We start from the raw sequence: 26,346 nt of genomic DNA on the forward strand, positions 1-26,346 counted from the left end.
AGAAAGTTCATTTGGCCAAGGGGTGGGGAAATTCATGGGCTATTGTCATGAAGCAGGTGTGAGCATATAGGGCAAGTTGCTCCTTGGCAGGCCCTGCTCAAAGCAGTGTACCATGGCTGTAAGCACTCCTGCAAACAATCACTTGTGAGCATCCACCTCAACCAGGCCAGAACTCCAGTCAGGGTCTTCAGGGTCTTGGTCTCTGCTCTTGTGACAGTTGTGAGGCAGATGAGGGAAACCTTGGACAATCTCTTGCAGTCATCTCTTCAGAGTGACGAATGAGCTTTGTCATCTGGTATTGTTCACACAAAGTGTGCTGGGGAATGCTTTGCCTGTTCAATAAACAGGTTTTTCCCACCTCCGTCCAAGGAAATTCTTTTCCAAACTGGTTGTGGAGAGGGGCCGTGTGGGTTGGCTTTCTGGGGGGGCCCCTATTGGAGGTTTCCTCCCAAATTTGCCCTAAACCAGGACATTCCTACATTCCCTATGCCACATTCCCGTTCTCATTGCCCCATTCCCTATGTCATTGCCAGTCCTGGACCCGTTCCCATTCCCTATCCCACATTCCCATTCTCATGACCCCATTCCCGGTCCTGTCCCCGGCTCCTTCTGTCTGGGGGAGTGGCTCTCCAGGGTCTGGTCTCCCCTGGGCACAGCGCAGCTGATCTTGGGGTGTTGCTACCTGCCCAGCAAGGGCCATGGGGGGTGATGGTGAAGCTGGCGATCGGCCAGTGCCGGCGGGCGGGACACGGGTTTGGGGATCCCCGGGAGAGGCGGGGATGAAAGGCGGGAGCCCCGGCGTGGGGAGAGGGGCGATAGCAGAGCTGGGGGAGCTCCGGCAGGCTGGAGGGGTGGTGGAGCCGGGAGATGAGTGGGGCCCGGGCCCCGAGGCTGAAAGTATTGTCGGGGAGCGGGGGAAGCGCTGAGTGCCTGGGGTGGGGGGATGCTGGAGAAGGGGACCCTGGGACACCTGGGAGCCGCGTTTGAATGAGGGGAGGATGAGCCCTGGGAGCCCCAAAAGCCCCTCAGCATGCCTGAGCAGGGCCCGGGACAGGGGAGGTGCCCAGGACCCACGGGCCCCTCAGCAGCTCTGAGAAGAGGGACCCCCATAACCCCAAATTAAGGACCTTGGAAACAGGGAACCCCTGGGAGAGGTTTTTGGCTCCTCCTTGATTTTTGGAGGTATTTTTGGCCACCAGACACCCAGTGACTTCTAGAGATGGACTTGGTTATCAGGACCTTCAAAGGCAATGCACTCACATCTTGTTTTTCTCTCAAATCACCATTTCCCATTCCCAACAATTTTCTGGATAGAGAAGGCTGCGAGGAAGCGAAAGATGCCTCGGGACTCTGAGGCAGGTGAGGAGGAAGTCACTGCCCCTTTCTCCCTCTCTCCTGCTCCATCTCCCAGCCCAGAATGGCCCCTGGCTGCAGGACAACCCTGCTGTCTCAGGGAGATAAAGAACTAGGAAAGACCTCTGGCTCGGACTCGGCAGCTGCTGGGGAGACCCACAGAGCACAGCGCCTTTCCCAATTCCAGCCAGAGGATGCACTGACCAATTTCCTGGGAAAAACACATCCACTCTCCTGTGAAACTTTAAAAGTTTAATAAAGGAAGACAGGGGACAAAGACCACAGAGCAAAGATGTTATGGCCAGGAGCATCTTGGCACTCAGCCCAGAGCACCCCTGCTATTTTGGAAACACCCTTTAGATACCATTTCCAATGCATCAGCTTGTTCCATATTCATAAACAATTATGCTTACTAAACTTCTCTGAAATCTGGTTTACATATTCCAAGAACTGTTTAGCATGGCTCCTCCTCCAGTCTGCCTTTTTAGAGCATGCAGATTCCTTGGCTGTGATTTTAGTCCATTTTTATCACAGCCTTCACTATTGCACCTTGGTCCACACTGTCTTCAGATGGTGAATGCTGATGGTTGGCATATCCGTAGCAGGTGTGCTCATCCTGTGTTCATTGGGTTTTATCACATCCAAGCAGGCATTTTAACACAAGCATACACTTACATCACTATTTCTAAGTTTTAGTTAACAACAGAAATAAAAGCTATATAACAAAGTTACTTTAACACCACGCATATAGAATCCATTTTTTTAATATTGTCGAAAAGCCCGTATTATAATATGTATCACTACCATGTTATGAATAGAAAGTTGTATTTTTTTTTAAGTTTCAGAGTTAAAAAAACCAAGCCAGACCGAGTCAGCCTCCTTTAGTTTCGCTGCCGAAGGAAAGCTTTTCAAATACCTGTTAATGGCAGGTGATTAACTGATTGTTTCCCTGATGCTGGCTGCATACCAAGAAGATACCAAGAGAAACCCTCCAGGGTAAAGAGATGAACAGTGACACCAGAGACAACATGCAAATGAGAAACGCAGTGCACCCTGGATTGTTACAGTTTTACAGTTTTTATAAGAAAAACCCCTAAAATCACGAGCCATAAGTAACTTAAAGTGACGTCTAAGGATGGGAGCATTGTCCCGTACCTGCTTAAACCTTTTTATTTCTCACTCTAACTTGAAAAGAAACTGATTAAAGAGACCCCCCGGGTTTCTAAACCAACAAACTAAGGACTCAACGACTCTCCCGTGAGGACAGAGTCCCCAGTTCTGTCTGCAGACCAGCGGACAAAACTGCATCGTCCTCCTGCTTCGTGCCACGCCTGGGAGCAGCGGCGGCGAGGGCGCAACCCGTCGATTTCTTCCCACCTGAGCTGATTCTTCTTAATAAAGGCATTAAAAAGGAGAAAGATCTCCTGCCCATTTATTTCAGCTTGGGGACTCGTCCGGGATAGCCACGCCTGAAGAGGACACCAGGACTGGGACGGCCGCCCACCCTGGACCTGCAGGACAGCTGGCTATCAGGACCAGAGAAGATCGGCTTGGGACAGTGACACGGAGCAACGTCGGATAGGTGAGAATATCCGGCGGCGGGAGAGGGAGGCGAGCGAGTGTGTGTGCGTGAGACGAGGGCCGGCAGCTCGGCCCCTCGAAGCGAGTGAGGACCCCTCAGTACCGCGGTTCCGCACCCCCGCGAGGGGGCCGGCCGGGAACAGGGGGAAGCGAGTGGAACTGGTGATTGAGGCGCCTCCAAAGGGGTAAAGAGGACCCCCCTCCAGGCGTGCGGAGGAAATAGCTGTGTGAGTGGCACGCACCCCACAGGACCCCCCTCCGGGCGTGCGGAGGAAATAGCTGTGTGTGAGTGGCACGCACCCCACAAGACCCCCCTCCGGGCGTGCGGAGGAAATACTGTGTGAGTGGCACGCACCCCACAGGACCCCCCTCCGGGCGTGCGGAGGGAATAGCTGTGTGAGTGGCACGCACCCCAAAGGCCCTGATACAGGTCCTAACGAAAGAAGTTAGGGTATCAGGCAGTTTGGCCCAGACAAAGGGCGCCTCAGAAGCCAGGGTTTCGAGGTTTGACTGTTTGAGCCTTGGCAAGGGAAGGCCAAGGTCTCTCTAAGTCCTGACGAAGGAGGTCAGGCAAACCTCAGAGGTCAAGACCTCGAGGATGTTTTTTTGTATTTTGGTTGTTTGTTGAGTCTTGGCAAGAAGGCCAAGGTCTTAACAAAGTCCTGACGAAAAGGGTCAGTGAAATTGGAGTTTTGGCAGGAGGTCGAGACTTCTTAAATAAGATATATTTCCTTTAGAGAAAAAGACACCTTGTGATTTGTTTAGAGGCAGAAAATAATGGGAGGGTGTGGTAGTAAGAAAAGTGGCCAAAGATTGAAGAATATACCTCCCCACAGTCCCCTAGGTGAGCTATTAGAGAAATGGGACTTTATAGAAAGTACAGAAGGATTAGATAAAGTTAAGATGATTCATTACTGTTCAGAAGTGTGGCCAGAATTAGAAGTGCAAGGAGGATGGCCATGGTGTGGGACGAAAGACAAGTGGATGTGTCAACAGCTGAGTAATTATCTGACAGCTAGAGAAAATACTGATGCTGAGGAACTATTGTATATAGCTTGTTGGTTGAATGCTATACAGAAAGAAGGAGTGCAAATTTGTAAAGTGCAGAGCAAGAAAGAAGGGAATGAAAGAGGAGATGCTAGAATTAAGGAAATTGGTAAAAGGTGGGACCCTCTAGACTACTTGCCTCCTGATGCCCCTCCACCTTATAACCCTCTCCTTCGAGCACCTCAAATAGCAGATCCAGTTCTTCTCCCGGCTGCCATGGGGGCCATTCCCTCACCCCCCCCTTCGACTCCTTCAGCTGCTTCTGCACCACCACTAATACCTACTACATCTGCTGCATCCTCCACCCCTTCTCCAGCTCCACCTAACCTGCACCCAAGCTCTTCTCCCCCTCCTACGGCAGTCCCTCCACCTCCTCCTAACTGTGACATAAATACCTCCATATCTAATAACCCCTTATCACCAGGTATAACCGTTGACTTACAGCAGGTCCAAGTTAATGCTATTACCCCTCAAGTGAACAATCTTGTGTCTGAAAATGGGCCATACTGTAGTACCCGATCCAAGACCTCCAAAGCAGAGAGACTTTTTCCCCTTAGAGAAGTTCCTATGGGAGGAGTAGCAGGAGGTGTTGGTTTTGTAAATGCTCCTCTAACTGCCTCTGAGGTGAGAGGATTCAAGAAGGAGTTAGGGAATCTAGTTGAAGACCCTGTGGGCATTGCTAACCAAGTGGATCAGTTTTTAGGTCCAAATTTCTACACTTGGGGGGAGATGAATTCCATTCTAAATATATTATTTTCCCCAGAAGAGTCCCGAATGATTAGGGCGGCAAGCATAAGAGTTTGGGAAAAAGATAACCGTCCAGGGCCCCAAGTGCCATCAGGAGAAGAAAAATTGCCACTAGTGGATCCCAATTGGAATCCTAACCAGGAGGAAGGGAGGAAGGCCATGATGGAGTACAGGTCCTTGATAATTCGAGGGATAAGAGAATCAATTCCCAAAGGAACCAATACAAAACTGGCATTTGAGGGTATACAGGAGAAAGATGAAACTCCTACCGCTTGGCTTAATCGCCTGAGGCGGAACTTTCAATTGTATTCTAGAACAGACCTGGACACTAGCGAAGGTGAAATGCTACTAAAAGTCCATTTTGTTACTAAATCTTGGCCTGATATACGAAGAAAATTGGAAAAGATTGAGGATTGGCAAGGAAAAGATATTAATGAATTATTGAAGGAAGCATTGAAAGTGTATTTAAGGAGAGAAGAAGAAAAAGCAAAGGCCAAAGCTAAGATCATGGTTGCTGTAGCCAGAGAAAGTGTAGGAGCAAACAACCCTTCCCTGCAGTACAAGGCTACAAAAGAGTGGGGGAGTCCACCACCAGGAGCAGGTAAAGATAAGCCAGTACCATCATATACAGGAGGAACGGAGAGGCCCCAAGTCCCTTTAAGTGAAAGGCGTTGCTATTACTGTGGGAGAACTGGGCACATTAGAAGGTTCTGTAGAAAGCTGACTCTGGATGAAGCAATAGCCAGAGAACAAGAAGCCTTAGAGAAAATGCTTAAAGGCGATGATTAGGGGTGTCAGGGGCTCTATACTTTAGGGGACCCGATGCAACACCTAGAAGAGCCCTTAGTAAACTTTGAAGTAGGACCCCAAAATGAAGAATTTGAATTTTTAGTTGATACAGGAGCAGATAAGTCCTGTCTTAACAAATTACCAGAAGGTATGGTAATTGGTAAAAAATTTTGTGAAGTATTAGGGGCTGAAGGGAAACCATTTAGAGCCTCAGTGATTGAAAATGTAAAAATAATTGGAAATTCAAGACAGTGTGAAGCAGATTTGATCTATCTGCCTAACCTAGAAAAAAGTTTGTTGGGGAGAGATCTACAAGTTCATTTGGGAGTAGGAATTATCCCGAGAAAAGGGAAAATGGTAGTACAAATAATGAAGTTATCCCAAGGTGATGTTGCTGAAATAAGCCAAGAGGTGTGGGCTGAAGGAGGAAAGCGAGGCCTACTGGACATTCCTCCAATAACAATAAAAATGCAAGATGGTACTTCACCCATACGGGTCAAACAGTATCCAATTTCCCTAGAAGGAAAAAAGGGGCTAGCCATAGTTATTGAACAATTGCTGCAAGAGGGAATTTTGGAACCCTGTATGTCACCACATAATACCCCTATACTAGCAGTTAAGAAAGCTGAAGGGAAATACAGGCTGGTACAAGACTTAAGAGAAGTGAACAAAAAGACCATTGCTAGACATCCGGTTGTGCCCAACCCATATAATCTTCTAAGCCAAATTCCAAAGGAACATGCTTGGTTCACTATTATAGACTTAAAAGATGCTTTCTGGGCATGTCCTCTGGCAGCTGAATGTAGAGATTGGTTTGCTTTTGAATGGGAAGACCCAAATACAAAAAGAAAACAACAGCTAAGATGGACCCGATTACCGCAAGGGTTTACTGAGTCACCCCACCTCTTTGGACAAGCCCTAGAGAGTTTGTTAGAACAGTTTGTTCCTGAAGAAGAAGTACAAATCCTGCAGTATGTTGATGACCTGATGGTGTCAGGGAAAGGAAAAGATCAGGTCAGAACAACTAGCATTAAACTTTTGAACTTTCTGGGAGAGAAAGGATTAAAGGTCTCACAAGAGAAGCTACAGTTCGTACAATCAGAAGTAACATACCTTGGGCACATAATAGGAGAAGGATACAAGAAATTGAGCCCTGACAGAATTTCAGGCATCATATCTCTCCCAGCTCCACAAACAAAAAGAGATGTGAGAAAGCTTCTAGGTCTGTTCGGGTACTGCAAGTTATGGCTAGATCAATACTCACAAAGTGTGAAATTTTTATATGATAAGCTGGTAGCCCCAGATCCCATAATTTGGACAGCAGAAGACGATCAACAACTAGAGAACCTAAAAGAGAAGTTGTCTTCTGCTCCAGTCCTAAGCTTACCAGACCTCAAGAAAGGCTTTGATCTGTTTGTAAGTGCTGAAAGAGGTATAGCCTATGGTGTACTAACCCAAGAGTGGGGAGGCTGCAGAAAACCTGTAGCTTACCTCTCCAAATTGTTAGACCCAGTAGCTAGAGGTTGGCCAGTTTGTATACAAGCCGTAGCAGCAACTGCTATTCTAATAGAAGAGACCCAAAAATTAACCTGGCAAGGAAAAATTAAAGTACATACCCCTCATGATCTTAAAACAGTGCTGAGCCAAAGAGCTCAACAGTGGCTAACCAATGCAAGAATACTAAAATATGAAATAATACTAACTAACACAGAAAATTTAGAATTCATCACATCAAACGCCCTCAATCCAGCACAATTCCTTATGGGAGAGCCTATAGAGAATCTAGAACATGATTGCCTTGAAGTGATAAGTCTCCAAACCAAAGTAAGAGAGGATTTAGAAGATCAACCTTTAACAGCTGGAAGAATTTTGTTTATAGATGGCTCTTCGAGAGTAGTAGATGGGAAAAGAGCTTCAGGTTATGCCATCATAGACGGAAAAACTTTACAAATTAAAGAAAAAGGAAAACTACCCCAAACCTGGTCAGCCCAAAGTTGTGAAATATATGCCCTGAAAAGAGGATTAGACTTATTAGAGGGGGACCGGGGAACCATTTATACAGATTCCCAATATGCATTTGGAATAGTACACACTTTTGGGAAGATATGGGAGGAGCGTGGATATCTAAGCTCAAAGGGAAAAAACTTAGCTCATGAGAATCTAGTCAAGTCTGTATTAGAATCTCTACAAAAACCAACAGAAATAGCAGTAGTCCATATAAAAGGGCACCAAAAAGGACACAGCTCCGAAGTTAAAGGAAACCGATTGGCTGATCAGATAGCAAAGGAAGCAGCTTTAGAACCAGGAGATCCAGTAAGAGTTTTTAAAGCAGAAACCACACTCAAAGAGAATGAAAGAGAAACCCCCATATTTAGTGAAAAAGAATTAAAGGCTATAAAAGATTTAAAGTTACGCCAAGGGCAACGAGGGGAGTGGTTAACATCAGACGGACGGGTGTTCTTAAACAAAGCACTTGCACGGACAGTGCTAACAGAACTACATAAATTAACCCACTGGGGAGTCCAAGGACTATGTGATCATTTCCTAAGAAATAACCTGTGCATAGGTGCATATGACCTAGCAAAGGCAATCACAAAAGGGTGTTTAATTTGCCAAAAAGTAAACCAGAAAGTCATGAGAAAAGTAGCACCTGGAGGGAGAGAACTAACTCTAAGACCTTTCCAGAGCATACAAATAGATTTTACTGAGATGCCACCAGTACAAGGATACAAATATTTACTAGTTATAGTAGATCATCTCACTCACTGGGTAGAAGCTTTCCCAACCAAAAGAGAAACAGCCCAAGTAGTAGCAAAGGTAATCTTAGAAAACATTATCCCCAGATACGGAATGGTGAATACCATAGACTCAGACCGAGGTCCACATTTTGTAGCTCAAACATTGCACAATATAATTGAAGTATTAGGAATAAAATGGAGATTGCATACTCCGTGGCACCCCCAGAGTTCTGGGAGGGTGGAACGAATGAACAAAACTCTCAAAAATGTATTGACTAAATTGATCGAAGAAACAAAAATGAATTAGCTAAAGTGTTTACCCCTAGCGCTCTTGCGCATCAGGACAAGACCCCGGTCTGATATAGGGATTTCACCCTATGAAATGATGTTCGGATTGCCATTCTTGTTAACACCCTATAGCACAGGAGACTACCTGGAAGGAGAAGAAGCTACAAGGAAATATTTAGAAGTAATTGGAAGGACCCTAGAAGGACTTAGAAAAAGAGGATACCTCCCCCAAACCTCCCCTCTGGATACAAAAGCACACGACATCAACCCAGGAGATTGGGTTTTAATAAAATCTTGGAATTATAGACCATTAATACCTAAATTTGAAGGCCCCTTTCAGGTACTCCTCATCGCTAATTCGGCCGTGCGAACCAGAGAAAAAGGTTGGACTCACATTACGAGAATTAAAGGACCAGTCCCACCCCCGAGCATTGGACAAGATTCTTCAGTGTCTGGTATTGGACCAGATTCCACACCACTCTCACCCCCGGGCATTGGACAAGATTCGTCAGTGTCTCCTTCTGGTATTGGACCAGATTCCACACCACCCTCACACTCTAACTCAGGACAAGATTCAACTGCATCGGGAGTTAATTCAGCTGAGTATACTATTATAAAAGGACCAAATGACTTAAAATTGACATTCAAAAAGACTGATGAACTGCGCAAGAAAAAAGTTTAGAATCATAACATGTCTTGAAGTGTTTTAAGAAATTTGTAAAAGTTAAAAATTGTTAATAAGTAATTCTAGTTAAGTCGTCCCAACTTGGTACCAAAGACCCCAGGTTAATCTTCTCCAGAGTACTCCCCTAGGAGGGACCAAATTAGCAGGGACAGATCAAGAGAGGTTTAACCAGAGGAGCAAGAGACTCTAAAGAACTTGGAGACTTCTTCTCAGTAAAATCCTCAAGAGGCAAGGCCGGGTGGGCAGGCTGTGCAGGATGACCCATACCGGACTCTTGGGAAGGGTAGTAGTGCTGGCTCTGATTGCTGGTGGTGCTCTGGAGAGCCCAGGAGAGCTGTGCAATGAGTACTACCAACCTTTCTATGAGAAAGAAGTAAGCTCCTTGCTGAGAGTCCACAACAATTGTGTTAACCTCTCCCAATTGATCTTTTATCAAGAGAATAAGAAAATATATTGGATAACCCGGAACACCGCCACCTTTAGGCAGCCACTCCTGGGAGAGCACCCTGTAGGAGAAACCTGGTGGTGCTTTGAACGTGATGCTACTGAAGCAAACCTAGTAAATCTGGTAAAAGGAAAAAGTATTTCTAAATATTGGGAGGGCACGACAAAAATTAATCTCTTTCAGGAAACCCCTAAATGCCTGTTTTGGGTCAATGGTACCACCACATCCACTGAATTGCCAAGAGGCTGGTCTAGTGGTGGCATCATTAAAATTATAAAACAAACTGTCTTTATAATACACAAAGAATCTGGATCAAGTTTAAGAGTTCCTATATATGAGAATTTGAGAAAAACAAAACTGAAGGAACAATATATGTTAAACAAAATTTTGAAACTACAATCAGAATTGGAAGTAATATCTAATCAGACCACATTGGCTCTTAATCATATTAATGACCAACTCAACCAAACCAAAACAGTATTTTATCAAATCAAATTAATTGTGGCAGTCATTAGAAATACTTTAAACGAAATAAAAGAACTAGCATATTTACAAAATCAAAAGACTCCTACACTTGATTCCAGTTGGTGGGATAATCTATGGATTTTCAAAAAAAGTTGGAAAACTATAACCTTCACTGTGGGTACACTTGTTAGTCTGTTCTTATTTCCATGTTTAACAAAAATAGTGACATCTGCTGTACAGAATAACCTAAGAATCTCTAAAGAAATTAACCTGAAAAAACCAAAAAAAGTAATGAAGCTTAGTAAATATGATCACCCAAGTGCTGAGGAAATGTATGATCAATACAAAAAATATAGGAAATTCTATGTTAATGAGCCAAAAATTATAAGTTGATGCAAGCTTAAGCTTGATCAAAGAAAAATAGGGGGGAACTGTTATGAATAGAAAGTTGTATTTTTTTTTAAGTTTCAGAGTTAAAAAAACCAAGCCAGACCGAGTCAGCCTCCTTTAGTTTCGCTGCCGAAGGAAAGCTTTTCAAATACCTGTTAATGGCAGGTGATTAACTGATTGTTTCCCTGATGCTGGCTGCATACCAAGAAGATACCAAGAGAAACCCTCCAGGGTAAAGAGATGAACAGTGACACCAGAGACAACATGCAAATGAGAAACGCAGTGCACCCTGGATTGTTACAGTTTTACAGTTTTTATAAGAAAAACCCCTAAAATCACGAGCCATAAGTAACTTAAAGTGACGTCTAAGGATGGGAGCATTGTCCCGTACCTGCTTAAACCTTTTTATTTCTCACTCTAACTTGAAAAGAAACTGATTAAAGAGACCCCCCGGGTTTCTAAACCAACAAACTAAGGACTCAACAACTCTCCCGTGAGGACAGAGTCCCCAGTTCTGTCTGCAGACCAGCGGACAAAACTGCATCGTCCTCCTGCTTCGTGCCACGCCTGGGAGCAGCGGCGGCGAGGGCGCAACCCGTCGATTTCTTCCCACCTGAGCTGATTCTTCTTAATAAAGGCATTAAAAAGGAGAAAGATCTCCTGCCCATTTATTTCACCATTCCTCAGCGGTGGCTCCGCAGTTCCCGGGCAGAGCCGCAGCGCCCAGCGCTCCCCACTTCCACCCCACCTGCGCCACCCGCTCGCATCCAGCGAGCCCCGGGAGCGGAATTTTGGCTCGGGGGGAAGGGGACGGCACGGACGGATCTGCACTGGGGGCCCCGAGCCCCCTGCCCATGGCTGGGGGCTGCTGGGGGTTTCTCCCCCTGCCCCAGAGCCGGTGCTGCTGCGGCCGTGGGGCAGAGCGGGTGCGGAAGGCGGGTCCGGGGCGGGAGCGGAGGAGGAGCGGGAGGAAGGGCAGGGAGAGGGGAAGGGGAGGAGCAGGAAGGCGAGGAGCACGAAGAGGAGCGGCCCGAGGAGGAGCAGCAGTGGCAGGAGCATTGCGGGGCTCCACGGCGAGCCCGCTGAGCCCGCAGCTCGGCTGGCCCCGGCAGCATCGCATTGCCCTGCGTGCCGCGGGTGAGCGCGGAGGGGAAGCTCGCCCCGAGCCGATCGCGGCAGCTCCGGGAGGGATTTTTGGGGGGCGAAAGGAGGGAGGTTGGAGGGGCTTGGGTCTGGCGGAATCCGGAGTCGCGTCCCAAATATATTTCGGTGTCGCTGGGAGCGGTATTTTTTCTTCCTATGACGAGGGGACATTTTTGGATGTGGCCGGAGTGCAGAGCTGAGCCGTGAATGGCCCGGGGGGATTTTGCGGGGCCCACGTGGCGCTCGGCCGGTGCCGGCGGGCGGGACACGGGTTTGGGGATCCCCGGGAGAGGCGGGGATGAAAGGCGGGAGCCCCGGCGTGGGGAGAGGGGCGATAGCAGAGCTGGGGGAGCTCCGGCAGGCTGGAGGGGCAGTGGAGCCGGGAGATGAGTGGGGCCCGGGCCCCGAGCCTGAAAGTATTGTCGGGCAGCGGGGGAAGCGCTGAGTGCCTGGGGTGGGGGGATGCTGGAGAAGGGGACCCTGGGACACCTGGGAGCCGCGCTCGAACTGATATAAAATTTCAATAACCAAACTGAATTTTATTTTTTATGTCTTTTATTTTAAAGCAAGCAAGCAAGCAGCACTGGGTTTTCGGGAAGTCACCGCTCCACTCACAGCACACACCACTTACAAGTTCGGTAAAGTATATATACTGTTTTTAAGCCTACAAAGCATTTTCCAATGTTCTCGGTTAGACCAAATCAGCAAATATCAATAAGCTGGGAGCAGCAATTTCATAATCTTTCCAGGTGGTCCTTGGCTTCCTGTCCTTCTTGTGGTCATCTGGAGGGAGGCCTTACACTGGTGTCTGCTACATGATTTTGTCAAGTGCATCAAGCTTTTTATTATACCTAAGCATTTAGTTGCTTTGTTAGCTTTACCACAACATTCTCTCTTTTATTCTAAGCATCAGTCGTCTTGCTACCTCATCTCTCTTACTCTTCTATACTTCATTGATTTTGATGCTTTATTTGGTTATTGGGTCAGAAAGTTTCAGAACCTTTCCTTGTGTCTATTTTGGACACAGCAGATAGAAGCATTTGCTGATTCCATTGCCAACTGACACGAATCACAAAAGCATTTTTCATAATCCCTCCCCTTTATGTTATTGATTCATGTCTTTGCATCAAATTGAGCTGATACTTTTTAGGTTGCAGTGTTTTTTGGTTCTGCTTTGGCCTTGACTATCATAAGGGAGTGAGTTTTTTCTCCTGTGGTTGTGATTTTAGGGTTTATGAGCATTGCTGAAATCTGCATTCCCTGGATCACTGAATGCATTAGACTAATAAAGCATGGAATCATACATGGTATAAACAATCGGCCTAATGCAGAAGAAAGCAACATGAACCCCAACTTTTTCCACCAGGCTCCTTCAAAGAAATTATTCCTCCAATTGTCAGTTAATATGGAATTCCATTTTTGCACTGGAACATGTGCAACTTGTTTAATTTTGTCTGCCAGATTTGTAATAGCTTCTCCATTATCATCAATCTCTAAATAGCACTCAGATATACTAAATTTTCCACAAAGCCCCCTTCTTCAGCTCATAAAAAATTTGGGGCTAGCCTGTTCTGATATACTGCTGCTCTGGTCTGGCTTAGTTGTCTAGCTACAAGCTTCAATGCCTCTGATGTTTGATTAAAAGTAATTTCTACACTGGCCTGTAGTCTAATAATTTGGTTAAGCATATAAATAGGGGTTCTATAACCCCAGCTGGTGTCCTGAGCCCAGGAGGCAGGGTCACAGTAATCTGTGATCCATTGGGAAGCCCATTCTTCATTTTTCCAGGTCTGTTTTCCTCCTATTTCAGTTTGTTTTGTTCTGCGCAGAGTTTCCTAAAGAGATCGTCCCAAATATTCACCTTTGCTCTTTGGTAGCAAAAAGAATGCAGGTTGTATAATTGCAATTGTACAGGTACCTCTCTGTCTCTTTGATAATTCATCATATGCCCTTTTACCACATATCCAAAGTAATCCATTTGAAACTTTCCAATTTTCAGCCTTCTGCCCCTGATTTTCCCAATATCCCTTAAGATCTTTTGCCTCCTCAAAAGGATTAGCCTGTGTTAGACTTTTCCAGCAAACAGTTCCATTGGTACAATTGATGGAGCAATAACCTGTTGGTGGTTTTGGCCACCAGGTTGTAAAAGTGGAGTTGGTGGTATATATCATCTTGCAGGGGGTGTGTCCTACATACGTAGTACAATTGTTTCCTTTCCTAGAAATACGAATTATGCCTACTACTTCATGAGTCAATATTTACCCCTGAGGTTGAATTTCATTAAATCTTTGTGTCGTGTTCCATAATATCAACTGATCAGGTCCAACCCCTTCTCCCCTCCATGGCCATTGCTCGGTCATTTGGGATCCCCACCAACCCAGCATTCAGTCACATTTAGTTCCTTAACTACTTTTTGCATCAGATCAATGAACAGATTATTTCCCTAACATGGGGAGGTCCCAATCACTGAGTATTTTCTTAATATTTTATACAGGTCACTTCCTGCTCTTGTTCTTCTTGGGTTTGAATTTCCCCTAAACGCTTTGTGATGTCTTCCACTAACTTTGATTTGAATTTATCTTGTACTCCCCCTTTATCTGAGTATCCCCACATTCCACCTTTGGGAAAACAGAAGAATGGTTCTCTCTGGTGACAAAATTGATAGTTTCCAGGTGCCCATCCTCCCATTCCTGAATCTGTTGCTACCCAGTAACTCTTCTCTCCTATTGTACAGGTTTCAGGTTGTCCTGGCCCATAACATCCTGCATTAATATGAGTGTGTGCTCGGGCCATGGTCCAGCCATACTTTACATTTTGGTCGCACTTCAAGCAGGGATCGGTTTCCTATTCCCTGGAAGACTCAACAGTACCATAAGGCCCCACAGTTTTATTGTCCCTCTTCCTCCTTGGCCTCCCGGGGTGCTCCCAGCAGTGAGGGGTACCATCTTCTCTGTACAAAGGATATACTTCAGGGGTTCCGTGTGAGCTTTCCTGCATTCTGTGCCGTTTCTTAAATACTTCCCAGTTCTTTGCTTTGGCTGTCTCGGATCCGCAAGGGACTCGATTACGTTTGCAATGCTCAATCTTTTTAATATTTGCCTCACTTGATAGTCCCCCTCTTAATCCGCATTTCCACAACATCCACTACTCATAAGAATCTAGTTTTAATGTTCTTTCCTCTAGTCTCTTTTTTAAAAAATATATTCAGTTAAAATCTGTTCAATGTGTTTACACTCTGGACACAACCCACTTGGAGGATAATCCCTGTGACAATGATAACACCACCTCTCCTTCCAATAGTTGCATTCAGTGCTTACAAAGGGATAGCAATTACAGTCCTTTTCAATAGAGGTTATTTTATCTCCTGGCATCTCTTGAGAATATGGCATCCCATATAACATCCTGCATGGGGAGATCCCATGCTCTGAGTTTGGCATTGTTCAAATATTTAACCACACCAATGGTAAATATTCAGAAAATATTGGATTAATGCTTGATCCAAGATAGTTTTGTTTCAATCATTAGTTTTGCTGGCTGATGCTTTAGGGTCTGGTTCATTCTTTCGACTCTCCCCAAACTCTGAGGGTGCCAAGGGGTATAATATTCCCAAGAGATCCCTAGAGCATTTATTACTTTTCACACTTTTGAGGTAAAGTGGGAACCCTGATCTGAGTCAATCACTTTAATCATCCCAAATCATGGAATTATTTCTTCTAAAATAATCTTTGTAACAAAATGTGCTGTTGTTTGTGTCACAGGGTAGATCTCCACACAATGAATTAATTGGTCCACTATTACTAACAAATACTTATATCTTCCCATTTTCTGTAGTTTGGTAAAATCCCCCTGTATCTTTTCAAAAGGCCTATAGGCAGTTTTTCTCCCTCCCCGCGAGGTCTGTCTAGATGTCTTCTTGTTAATTTTCTGGCAAATAATGCATCCTTTTGTCTTCTGTTTTGCTATATCAAATATTCTTATACATGCAAAAATCTTTAAAAAGTGGTCACTTAGTGCTCGTGTTCCCCAGTGAGCTCATTAATGTAACTGGGGAATCATTCTTTTAACATTACTTTTAGATAGCATTTCTCTACCATCTGGTAAAAGCCACTTGTGCCCTTCTAGCTTAGCCCCTAGTTTCTGCATCTCTTGTATTTCCTTTGAGATATAGCATTTTTGATTTTTTGTATCATCGTCACTTTTATTCAAATTATTTAAAAACACAGGTAAGCATACTGCTGCCCTTTGTGCTTCTGCATCAGCCAAATTATTGCCATGAGTCCCATAATCCGTTCCCCTCTGGTGTCCTCTGACATGGACAGCAGCTATCACTGATGGACCCCTCAAAGCTTCTGATACTCTTATGGGAACAACTGGATTACTTATTTCTATCTTAATGGGTCCAGTCTTCAGCTTTCCTATCTCCCCTTTATGGTGCCACACTTTTGGATTAATTTTGTCTTCATCTTTTGACATTAAGGTATAAAACTGTACCTGTAGTTCTCCTTGTTTCACTTCTAAATTTATTCCTAAAGCTATAATTAAATTTCTTCCTAGCAAATTATTATCTGCTTCTGCTACCAATAACAAATCATTCAAACAAATATTATTTTCTGATTCAATTTCAACATTTTCAAGAATGGGTACTTTAAATGGTTCCCCTTTTGCTGCCACAACTAGAGCAATTTCTTTACTAATTTTACCCCTTTGGGGCAGTGCTGTATAGTTGATCTTTCTGCTTCAGTGTCCACTAAAAAGTAAACATCTTCCCCTTGGGGACCTATTTTTAGTTCTATCAAGACCTCTTTTGATGATCTGGTCCTCAAGATGTACAGCCCCTGACACCCCTATTTGTCCTCTTCAGACTTTTTTTTTCCCATCTTTTTGTTGTTGCCTACAGCTTTGCTTTGTCTTCTCCTTCCTCAGTAATAGCAATGATAATCTGCAGGACCATCTCTGGGGTTTCTAATTTGGGGAAGTTTCTTATAATCTCCCCTAGGTCTTTGTCCTTCTGTTCTAAACACTTTCTTTTCCCCCTTCTGAGTTTCCCTCACAGCTGCTACAAAAAAAATCTTTGCTTTTGCCTTTTGTGTTTCTTCACCTCTCCTCACGTACACCTTTTGGTCTTCCCACAATAGCTCTTGGAGACCCCAGTCCTGCCAATCCTCTCATTTCTCCAGCCTTTTTTTTTTTTTTCATATGTCTCCCCATAATTTTGCCACAAATGGAGTTTGAAGCAATGCTGTTCCTACTGGTGAATCTGGGTCCACTCCTGAATACATTTGCAGGCTCTTTCTGAGCCTCTCAAGCCAATCTGTAGGTGTTTCATCTTTTTCTTGGCGCACGCTGAAGGCCTTGCTAATATTTTGCCCTCGAGGTATGGCATTCTGTATCCCTTGTATAATGATATCTCTAAGGTCCCTCACATTTTGTCTGTCCTGCTCGTTCTGATTAGGCCATTTTTGATCCCCACGTGGACCCTGCTGGTGTCTCCTTTCCCATTCTCTCATTCCTGCTTGCCTAATCATTTCTCTTTCCTTACAGTAGTAAATAGTATTCCTACTATAGCTTGAAGCTCATCCCAGGTGTAGGTATTTGGCCCTAAAAATTGGTCTAACCTCTCAGAAACCCCTAAAGGTTTTTCAAGCAGCCGCCCCATTTCCTTTTTAAATTCTCTTACATTCCCAGTGTTAAGTGGGACTGCTAGAGACACTATTCCCCTATCATTTCTTCCCATAAGTACTTCTCTCAAAGGGAATAGTCTCTTCTTTTGATCTTTCTCCTCCCCACTAGAATTATTTTCCTGGTGTTGTTCTCTCCTCTTGCTCCGAGTCCTACTAGATTGTGATGATAGTGGTGGAGTTGTTGAGCTCTGGGGTCTCTCAGGGGAGGAGAGAGTTTCCTGCCCTTGATAGGGAGGGGGCAAATTGTCTAATGGTTCCCAGGGTTTTTCTTTTTCCTCCACCTTTCTTCTTTTTTTAGTTTTCAGGGGGTATAATGTTATCACTACAGAAAACCCCCCCTGCCCCGCTCAAAAGTGCCACATAATCACTTTCCTCCTGATCAAAGGGTTCCTTACTATTTACATAAAGATTTAAAGCTTGACACATCCAATCATGAAAGAACCCAAGTATTGGCCAATATAAATGATCAGGCCTAATTTCTTCCTTAGTCCACTCTACCATACAATAATGGACCATCTCTTCTTTACTTTTTCCCTTCCTAGAGGGCATTGCATCCCAATGTGCAGTTGTTAACCCCAGGGGGCTGTCCAGGGGTATCTCTGGTTATTCACTCCCTTTCTCGTTTTTAGAGCCTCTCTGGGGGCCCCATAACCTTGAGCCTCTCTTGGGACCCTTTGAGCCTCTCTGGGGGCTCGTTGAACCTCCCTGGGGGTTCCTTGAGCCAGAGGTCTTACTGTTCCCCTGAGCCATCGTGAGCAGTGTCTCACAGCACTCGCTTTGTCCCTTCACTGGCCGAGCCCCTCGTGGGGTGATGGAAGCACAGACAGAAGGACTCCTCGATGGCTCCGCGATAATACTGCATCTACCTCACTCACTTTCACTCAGACACTGCTGTGTCCACCCAGCCAAATGATATTCACAGCCTGCTGCTCTTGTCTGGATCTTCGTGCACTGGAATTGCAGGTGATTTAAACTGCAGTTCTCAGGGAGCTCAGTTCCTTGCTTGCTTTCTTTACCAGGTTTGTGGTACCGTTAGCTCCCGGGCTATTGGCTTCTACGGACCACAAAAGTGGGGTGCCCCCTGCAGTAGCCTCAGTCCGAGAGATCCCAGGGCATCAGGTCGGCATCACCAAATTGATATAAAATCTCAATAGTCAATCTGGATTTTATTTCTATATCTTTTATTTTAAAGAAAGCAAGCCAGCAGCTCCCACCTGATCACATTTTCCAATGAGCTCAGTTAGTCCAAATCAGCAAATATCAATAAGCTGGGAGCAGCAATTTCATAATCTTTCCGGGTGGTCATTGATTCCTATCCTTCTTGTGGTCATCTGGAGGGAGGCCTTACACTGGTGTCTGCCACATGATTTTGTCAAGTGCATCAAGCTTTTTTTATACATAAGCATTTAGTTGCTTTGTTGCAGTATCTCTTAGCTTTACAACAACTACCTGTATTCTATTCCAAGCATCAGTCGTCTTGGTACCTCATTTCTTTTACTCTACTATACTTCTTTTATTTCAATGCTTTATTTGGCTATTTGGTCAAAAAGTTCCAAAACCTTTCTTAGTGTCTATTTTCGACTCAGCAGATAGAAACATTTGCTGATTCCATTGCCAATTGACACGAATCACAAAAACATTTGTCACAGAATCAGGGGAGGATGAGCCCTGGGACCCCCAAAATCCCCTCAGCATGGCTGAGCAGGACCCGGGAGCGGGGGATGCCCAGGACCCACAGGCCCCTCAGAAGTGCTGAGAAGAGGGACCCCCATAACCCCAAAGGACCCTGGAAACAGGGAACTCCTAGGAGAGTTTTTGGACTTAATGAATTTTGGAGGTTTCTCTGGCCACCAGACACCCGGTGACTTCTAGAGATGCACTTGGCCAGTGGACCTTCAAAGCCAATGCACTCACATCTTGTTTTTCCCCAAATCAGGATTTCCCATTCCCAGACCTTATCTGGATGGAGGAGAAGGCTGTGAGGAAGCGGAAGGTGCTCCGGGACACTGAGGCAGGTGAGGAAGAAATCACTGCCCCTTTCTCCCTCTCTCCTGCTCCATCTCCCAGCCCAGCACAGCCCCCGGCTGTAGGACAACCCTGCTGCCAACGCTGTCCTGCTGGGGATGGACTGGGGGGATCTCCTTCTCCTTCCCTCTGGCACGGAGACAAATCCCTTCCTCTCCTTGTCATTCTTCTGCAGACAAGGAGCTGAGGATGGAGAGCAGGGAGGACAAATCCCCACGGCAGAACCTTGTGGATGAGGCCATTTGGAGCGGCTCCACAGCACAGGAGTCTAATGGGGAGGAAAAGCCCCGGAGATCCCTCAGGAGGAGGGGCTCCAAACCCAGCCCAGGATATGCTGAGGGAGAAAGACCCAGCCTGTGCCAGGAAGGCAGCCAGAGATCTGGCCAGAGCTCTGAGGTGGTGGTCAATAAGCAGCTTGACGATGGCAAGAAGCCCCACCAGTGCTTGGAATGTGGGAAGAGTTTCCCCATGAGGTCCCGCCTGATCATCCACCAGAGGATCCACACTGGGGAACGGCCCCACAAGGGTGGGGAATGTGGGAAGAGCTTCAGGATCAGCCACCAACTCACTGCCCACCAGAGGATCCACACTGGGGAACGGCCCTATGAGTGTGGGGAATGTGGACAGAGGTTCAGGATCAGCTCCCACCTGATCGCCCACCAGACGACCCACACCAATGAACGGCCCTATAAATGTGGGGAATGTGGGAAAGGCTTCAGGAGGAGCTCCAGCCTGAAACTCCACCAGATGACCCACACTGGGATACGCCCCTAGGTGTGTGGGGAGTGTGGGAAGCACTTCCGTGACAGCTCTCGCCTGATCATCCACCAGACAATGCACACTGGGGAATGCCCCTACACCTGCTCTGAATGTGGGAAGAGCTTCATGGGGAACTCCAAGCTGATTATGCACCAGAGGATCCACACTGGGGAGAGGCCCTGTAAGCGCAGGGAATGTGGGAAAAGCTTCAGGCAGAGCTCCGCTCTAAATGCCCACCAGAGAATTCACACAGGAGAGAGGCCCTACAAATGTGGGGAATGTGGGAAAAGCTTCAGCCAGAGGTGCGGCCTGATTGCCCACCAGAGAATTCACACTGAGGAGAAGCACTGTGAGTGTCCTGAGTGTGGGGAGAGGTTTCAGAGCAGATACCATCTCCTCAAGCATCAGCAGATTCACACAGAATAGAGGCCCTTCCACTGCCCTGACTGTGGGAGGAGCTTTAAGAGAAACTCCACTCTCATCACCCACCATCTGATCCACGCTGGGGAGAGGCCCTAACAGTGTCCCAAGTGTGGGAAGCGCTTCTCCCAGAACTCTACTATGACCCAGCACCAAGGGAGGTAGCAGTAAGGGAAGGCCTACAAGTGCCCCATGTGCGGGAAGAGCTTTGAGCGCTGCTCCAACTCCATCCCCCACTGGAGGACCCCCACTGGATGATCACAGTGAGATTTGGTGATCCATGGTCCTGGTGATCCCTGTTAGAAAGACACCCGGCTGGTGGTCTGCACATCTTCCTGGCTTCCCTTGGACACTTGGACACAGCCAGAGAAAAATGCATTGGGATGCAAACCGACAACAGAATTTTGTAGGGGACAGCAGTTTTTTACTTTTGACCCCAAAAATATCTCACCTTTTGCATCCAGTCATTTCTTCGGGTGGCATCAAGGATGGTGTTGAAGGTCTTTTCCAACCTAAATCATTCTATGATTCTAATTCTCCCTGGCCTAGAGACATCTTCCACAGCCAAATGGTGATGGACTGGGGCACAAAACCAGGATTTTGGAGGCAGTGGAGTGGAAATTCCTCTAGAAAAGATCCTTTCTACCCACCCAGGCACATGGATACTCAGCCAACATGGACACATAAATCCTTTAATTTTGCCCTTGATTTTCTTTCATTTTTCTTCATCCCTTCAGCATTGGGGTAAAAATAAAGACATTTAACTTAGACACGGATAGTGAGATTGTGGGACATGGGTGGGGACATGGGTGGGGATGGAGCTGGGGACATGGACAAGGACATGGGTGCGGACATGGCTGTGGATGGTGATGTTGGGCATGGAGGGTGTGTCACAGGTATAGATGGTGACATGGGGCTGTATGGGCATGGATGAGGACATGGGGGACATGGCCATGGGTGGTGACAAGTGCCTTAGGGGACAAGTCCATGGGTTGACATGTCCATGCCATGAGGTGTCCCATGACCAAGGACAGCACATCCCCACCACCACCACGATACTGTCCCCTTCATGCTCCCGTTTATTCCCTGCTCTTTCCCTGGCTGTGACACCTCCCTTGCAGGATGTCCCCATGTCCAGGTGACCCGTGTCCATCAGCCACTCCCAGTGGCTCCAGCAGCAGCCAGAGCCCGTCCTCAGCACGCAGGATCAGCTCGGGCTTGCGGCGCGGGGGTGGCCTCGCCGTGTCCCTCCGCAGCGCAAACCGGGACAGTGTCAGTGCCACTGCCACCTTCATCTCAGCCATGGCAAAGCTCTGCCCGATGCAGTTCCTGCCACCACATCCCCACTGTCAGTGTCACCCCACTGTGAACCCAGCCAGAGACGGAGGTGGCACCTGGGGACACTCCTGTCCCCACTCCACCACATACCTGGGGCCAGCAGAGAAGGGGATGAAGGACAACCGGGACCGTCCCTTGCTGTTCTCAGGGCTGAACCTCAGAGGGTTGAACACCTGGGGTGACACCAGCACAGTCACACCGAGAGGACACAGCTGTCACCATCATGGTGACAAGGACACCTCATAGGGTGGTCCTACCTCAGGCTCAGGCCAGAGGTCTGGGTTGTGGTGGGTCCCGTAGATGTTCATCAGGCAGATGACCCCTGGTGGGATGGGAATGGCCACTTTAGGGACAGCAGATGAGGGTGGCTGGTGACACTGGGGACACCTTGGCCATGCCATACCCTTGGGGTGACATGGCCATCACGCAGGGGGATGTCCTCAGTGCAGCACTGGGATACAGCAGTGACAGGAGGGTGCAGCCGCAGGCTCTCCTTGATGCACGTGGTGGTGAAGGGCAGCTGGGACAGGTCCTCCCTGGGGACAAAGTTGGGGCGGCACCATGTCCCAGAGCCACATGACCTGGGGTGGCCCTGGGGACATCTCACCATTCAATGTCCGCAGTGTCCCGGCCAGCCAGGAGCTCCTGGACCTCCTGGCGGCATCGCTCCTGGTGCTCAGGGTGGCCAGCCAGGTTGTAGAAGAGCCATGCCAGGCCACTGGCCGTGGTGTCATGACCTGTGGGGACATTGGGTGAGTGAGGGGACACTGGAGTGGCTCCTCCCCAGTGGCGCCTGGGAGCTCGTGCTCACCCTCAAACATGAAGGTGTCAGCCTCAGCCGCGATGTCCTCGTCCGACAGGGTGTGGCCGTTCTCGTCCTGCGGGGGTGAGATGAGCCATGGGCCACCTGGGGCCACCGGTCTACGGCCAAATCCCATCCATGGCCACCACTCTTCTCCCACGGCCACCACCCTACAGGAACCACCATCCCACTGGCCATCAGCTCTATGGTCAATGCTGCCCATGGCCACCACTGTTCCCCTGTGGCCACCAGTCTATGCCCAAGTCCCTCATGGCCACCAGCATCCTCCTGGCCTCTATGGCCAACCCTTCCATGGCATCAAAATCCCCTTGACCACCATCCCACCATGGCCACCACCCTATGGTCACCATCATCTCCCCATGGCCACAGCCACCCTCTTGAGCACTTCCATGTCTCCATGGCCACTATCATCCCCCATCCCCTCATGGCCACCAAAGGACGAGGGTTGGGGGACGACCAGAGGCTGGACATGGTGACACTTTTGGGTGGCCTTGGGGAACCTCAAGGACAGGTTGGTGGCCACTGTGGGGTAGCATTTGGCCTGGCCATGGTGACACCTCTGGGACCTGTGGACTTGGGTTGGTGGCCTCTGCCTGGGCACTGCCAGGTCTCTGTGCCAGGTGCGGTGACAGCCATGGGTGGCCCTGGGGACCCGTCTGATGTCCCATGTCCTCCCTGAGGCACTGAGGAGTGGACAGAGTGGGGTGGAAGAAGCGCAGGACAGGCAGCCAGGGAAATCCCCCCCAGAGGCAGCCATGACGGTACTGGGCCACCAAGGTGTCCACCTGCTGTAGGGCTTCCTCCGTGCTCTGGCCCTGGGGACAACAGGACATGTGTGTCACTGGGGACACAGATAGGCTTGGGGACATGTGTATCCTCAGGATACTGCCAGCCTTGGGGACATGTGTGTCTGTCCCCACTGTCCCCTCACAGGTGCTAACATCCTCTCCCTACTGTCCCCTTGCTAGTGCCACCACCCCATCCTCATCATCCCCCCAAGTGTCACCATCCCATTGTTTTGGTCCCCTCAGAGGTGCCACCACCCAACTGTTCATTTGCATGTGCCTCCACCCCTGTCCCCGCTGTCCCCGCAGGTGCCACCCACTGTCCCTTCACCATGCCACTGTGTCCCAGCAACCAATTGTGCCAGGGTGGGATAGGGAACTTGTTCAGCTGTTGACAAGTGGCCCGGAATCGGGTGACAGCCACCAGCGCATCCCAGAGCCACTGCAGCCGCAGGGCCACCACAAAGGTGCCCAGGGCCACCGCACCCAGGGAACCTAGTGCCATGGCCACCGCCATGGAACCGCTCCTGGGGACAGGCTGGGGACAGGGCAAGGGGCGGGCATGGGCGGTGTCACCGCGGGGTCACGTGGCGCCGCGCTGGGTGTCACCGGATCCGCCTTTTGTCGTAACGCGTGCTCTGGTGGCAGCGTCCTCTGACACGTCCTGATGGCTTCTTGTGCTGACATGTCCTGGTCCTGCGTCCCCACATGTGTATCCTGGTGGCATCGTGTTCCCCCCCGCCGCTTGTAGTGTCCCCGTCTCCCTCTGTGTGTGTCCCTGTCCCCCCTTCCCTCTGTGTATCACCATCCCCCACCTGTGTGTTCCTATCCCTCTGCACATGTCCCTGTCCACTTTCCCCATTGTCGTGTGTTCCTGTCCCGTCCTAGTGTCCCCATCCCCATCTCCTGCGTGTGACCCTGTTCCTTTCCGTGTGTCCCTGTCCCTCTCTCTATGTCCCCTGCCTCCTGCCCCTGGCGGGACCAAAGTCCCCGAGGTCCTGGGGCCGTGTCCTGTGGGATATTCAAGTGTGCCACAGCATGTCCCCATGTCCCATAGGATGTTCCCGTGGCTGTTTCTTGCACTGAGCTTCTCCCCTGTGCCAGCACAGAGAGGGACACCCCATGACACCGCACAGCACCCCACGGCACTTTGACCTCTGGTTTTGTCTTTTCTCCTTGGTTTGGTGGGCACCTCTGGCACAATCCTCTAGTACAAGTGGAGGTCGTGGTGGTTCATTAACTGATCTCAGAGTGCAGAAACAACACTGAGGGGATTTCACTATTGATCAAAAGAAATGCACCTTTTATTGACTGCCCACAGCAAATGCCATAGAAGGGTTAAAAAAGAGATAAAATATAAAGACAGAGAGAGAGAGAGAGAGAAAGAGAGAGTATAGCTACCAAACATAGAGATTAAATCCTCGTGGTCCAGGTCGATGGAAATTCACCTTGTGACGTCAGGGAGAATATCAAAGTCCTGGTTAACTCAGGTATTGTATTTGTGTTTCCCCCAGACAAGGAAGGAATGATGAATCTGACTCCATGTTCTCAGAAGGCTAATTGATTATTTTATGATACTATATTACATTAAAAGAATGGTATATTAAACTATACTAAAGCATATAGAAAGGATACTTACAGAAGGCTAAAACGATAATCATGGAACTTGTGACTCCCACCAGAGTCTGACACGGCTTGGCCCTGATTTGCCAATAAGTCAAAACAATTCAGAGCAAAAACCCATGAAACAATCACCTGTTGGTAAACAATCTCCAACCACATTCCACATGAGCAAAACAGAGGAGAAGCAAATCAGATAATCATTGCTTTCATTTTTCTCTGAGGCTTCTCAGCTTCCCTGGAGAAAAATCCTGGGCAAAGGGATTTTTCAGAAAATGTGAATGTGACACTCAGGGGTCTGTTATAGTCCTTTGCCAAGGGGAGGAACAGGTAATTCTCTTGAAATTACTGAGGGGGAACAGGTACAATGAAGAGTAAGTCTGTTGAAACCGTCAAGGGGGAACGGGTCATATTCTCAGCAGTGAGTGAGAGTCATTGTTTTCTTGACCCAACGACCACACCTGGCACATCTCCCTTCAGTTTGGTCAGCTCCCCGTGTTAGAATCATAGGGGTCTCAGTCTCAGTCCTTAGGAGAGGGGGCTGCAATCTCTTTCTGTCATTGTGGTAGAGAAGCAGATGAAGGGTTTTCCATGGGGAACCACCAACATTACCCCTGAAAGTTCATTTGGCCAAGAGGTGGGGAAATTCATGGGCTACTGTCAAGAAGCAGGTGCAAGCATATAGGGCGAGATGCTCTTTTGCCAGCCCCCTGCTAGAAGCAGTCACTCCAAACACAGCTGTGCACAATCACTTGGGCAGCATCCATCTCAGCCAGGCCAGAACTCCAGTCAGGGTCCTCAGGGTCCCAGTCTCTGTCCTTGCAACAGTCGTGAGGAAAATGAGGGAAAATTTGGACCATCTCTTACAAGGTCCCATGGCCCCAAAGGGGCCTCTGGATTCTCCAAGACCCCAGAGTGTCACAGGGCCCCTGTGATCCCATCAGTCCCTGCAGTGTCACCATGTTCCCATGAGTACCTCTAGTGTCACAAAGTCCCCATGAATCCCTGCAGTGTCACAATGTCCCCAGGAGGCCCTGCAGTGTCACAGAGGAGCAGCACTGGAGTGGGCACAGCACCAGGGGAGGTTTGGCAGCGTTCCACTCTCTGTGACACCACAGCAGTGGCAGCCACAATGTTCCCCTCTCTCTGACACTACAGGTGTGGCAGTACCATCTCCCCCTCTTTGTGACACCACAGCAGTGGCAATTCCAACATTCCCTTCTT

The 26,346-nt window shown here is 48.0% G+C and overlaps 1 protein-coding gene and 1 pseudogene across 1 annotated transcript; one reads left to right on the forward strand and one right to left on the reverse strand.

Annotated features, from left to right (window-relative positions):
- The first annotated feature begins 11,510 nt into the window (after window positions 1-11,510).
- On the forward strand, window positions 11,511-21,326 carry LOC135287399 (zinc finger protein 239-like; annotated as a pseudogene).
- Window positions 21,327-21,502: 176 nt separating this feature from the next.
- LOC135287296 (cytochrome P450 4F3-like) lies at window positions 21,503-24,019 on the reverse strand. Its single transcript, XM_064400645.1, has 8 exons — window positions 23,834-24,019; window positions 23,284-23,532; window positions 22,706-22,772; window positions 22,502-22,631; window positions 22,282-22,430; window positions 22,152-22,216; window positions 21,985-22,067; window positions 21,503-21,885 (listed from the first exon to the last, which is right to left on the reverse strand). Exons 1-8 carry the CDS (start codon window positions 24,017-24,019, stop codon window positions 21,636-21,638), a joined length of 1,179 nt encoding a protein of 392 aa, XP_064256715.1. The 3' UTR covers window positions 21,503-21,635.
- Window positions 24,020-26,346: the final 2,327 nt, after the last annotated feature.

The sequence above is a fragment of the Passer domesticus genome, chromosome 29 (genome assembly GCF_036417665.1).
Source record: "Passer domesticus isolate bPasDom1 chromosome 29, bPasDom1.hap1, whole genome shotgun sequence".
In the NCBI taxonomy this organism is placed as follows: domain Eukaryota; kingdom Metazoa; phylum Chordata; class Aves; order Passeriformes; family Passeridae; genus Passer; species Passer domesticus.

Excerpts from the sequence above, each read along its gene's own strand:
- LOC135287296 (XM_064400645.1), bottom strand. The coding sequence starts at position 24,019 with ATGGCGGTGGCCATGGCACTAGGTTCCCTGGGTGCGGTGGCCCTGGGC. Across the intron at positions 22,068-22,151 it reads ACCTCTGGCCTGAGCCTGAG|GTGTTCAACCCTCTGAGGTT; the intron begins GTAGGACCACCC and ends GTGTCACCCCAG. Across the intron at positions 21,886-21,984 it reads CCCTTCTCTGCTGGCCCCAG|GAACTGCATCGGGCAGAGCT; the intron begins GTATGTGGTGGA and ends ATGTGGTGGCAG.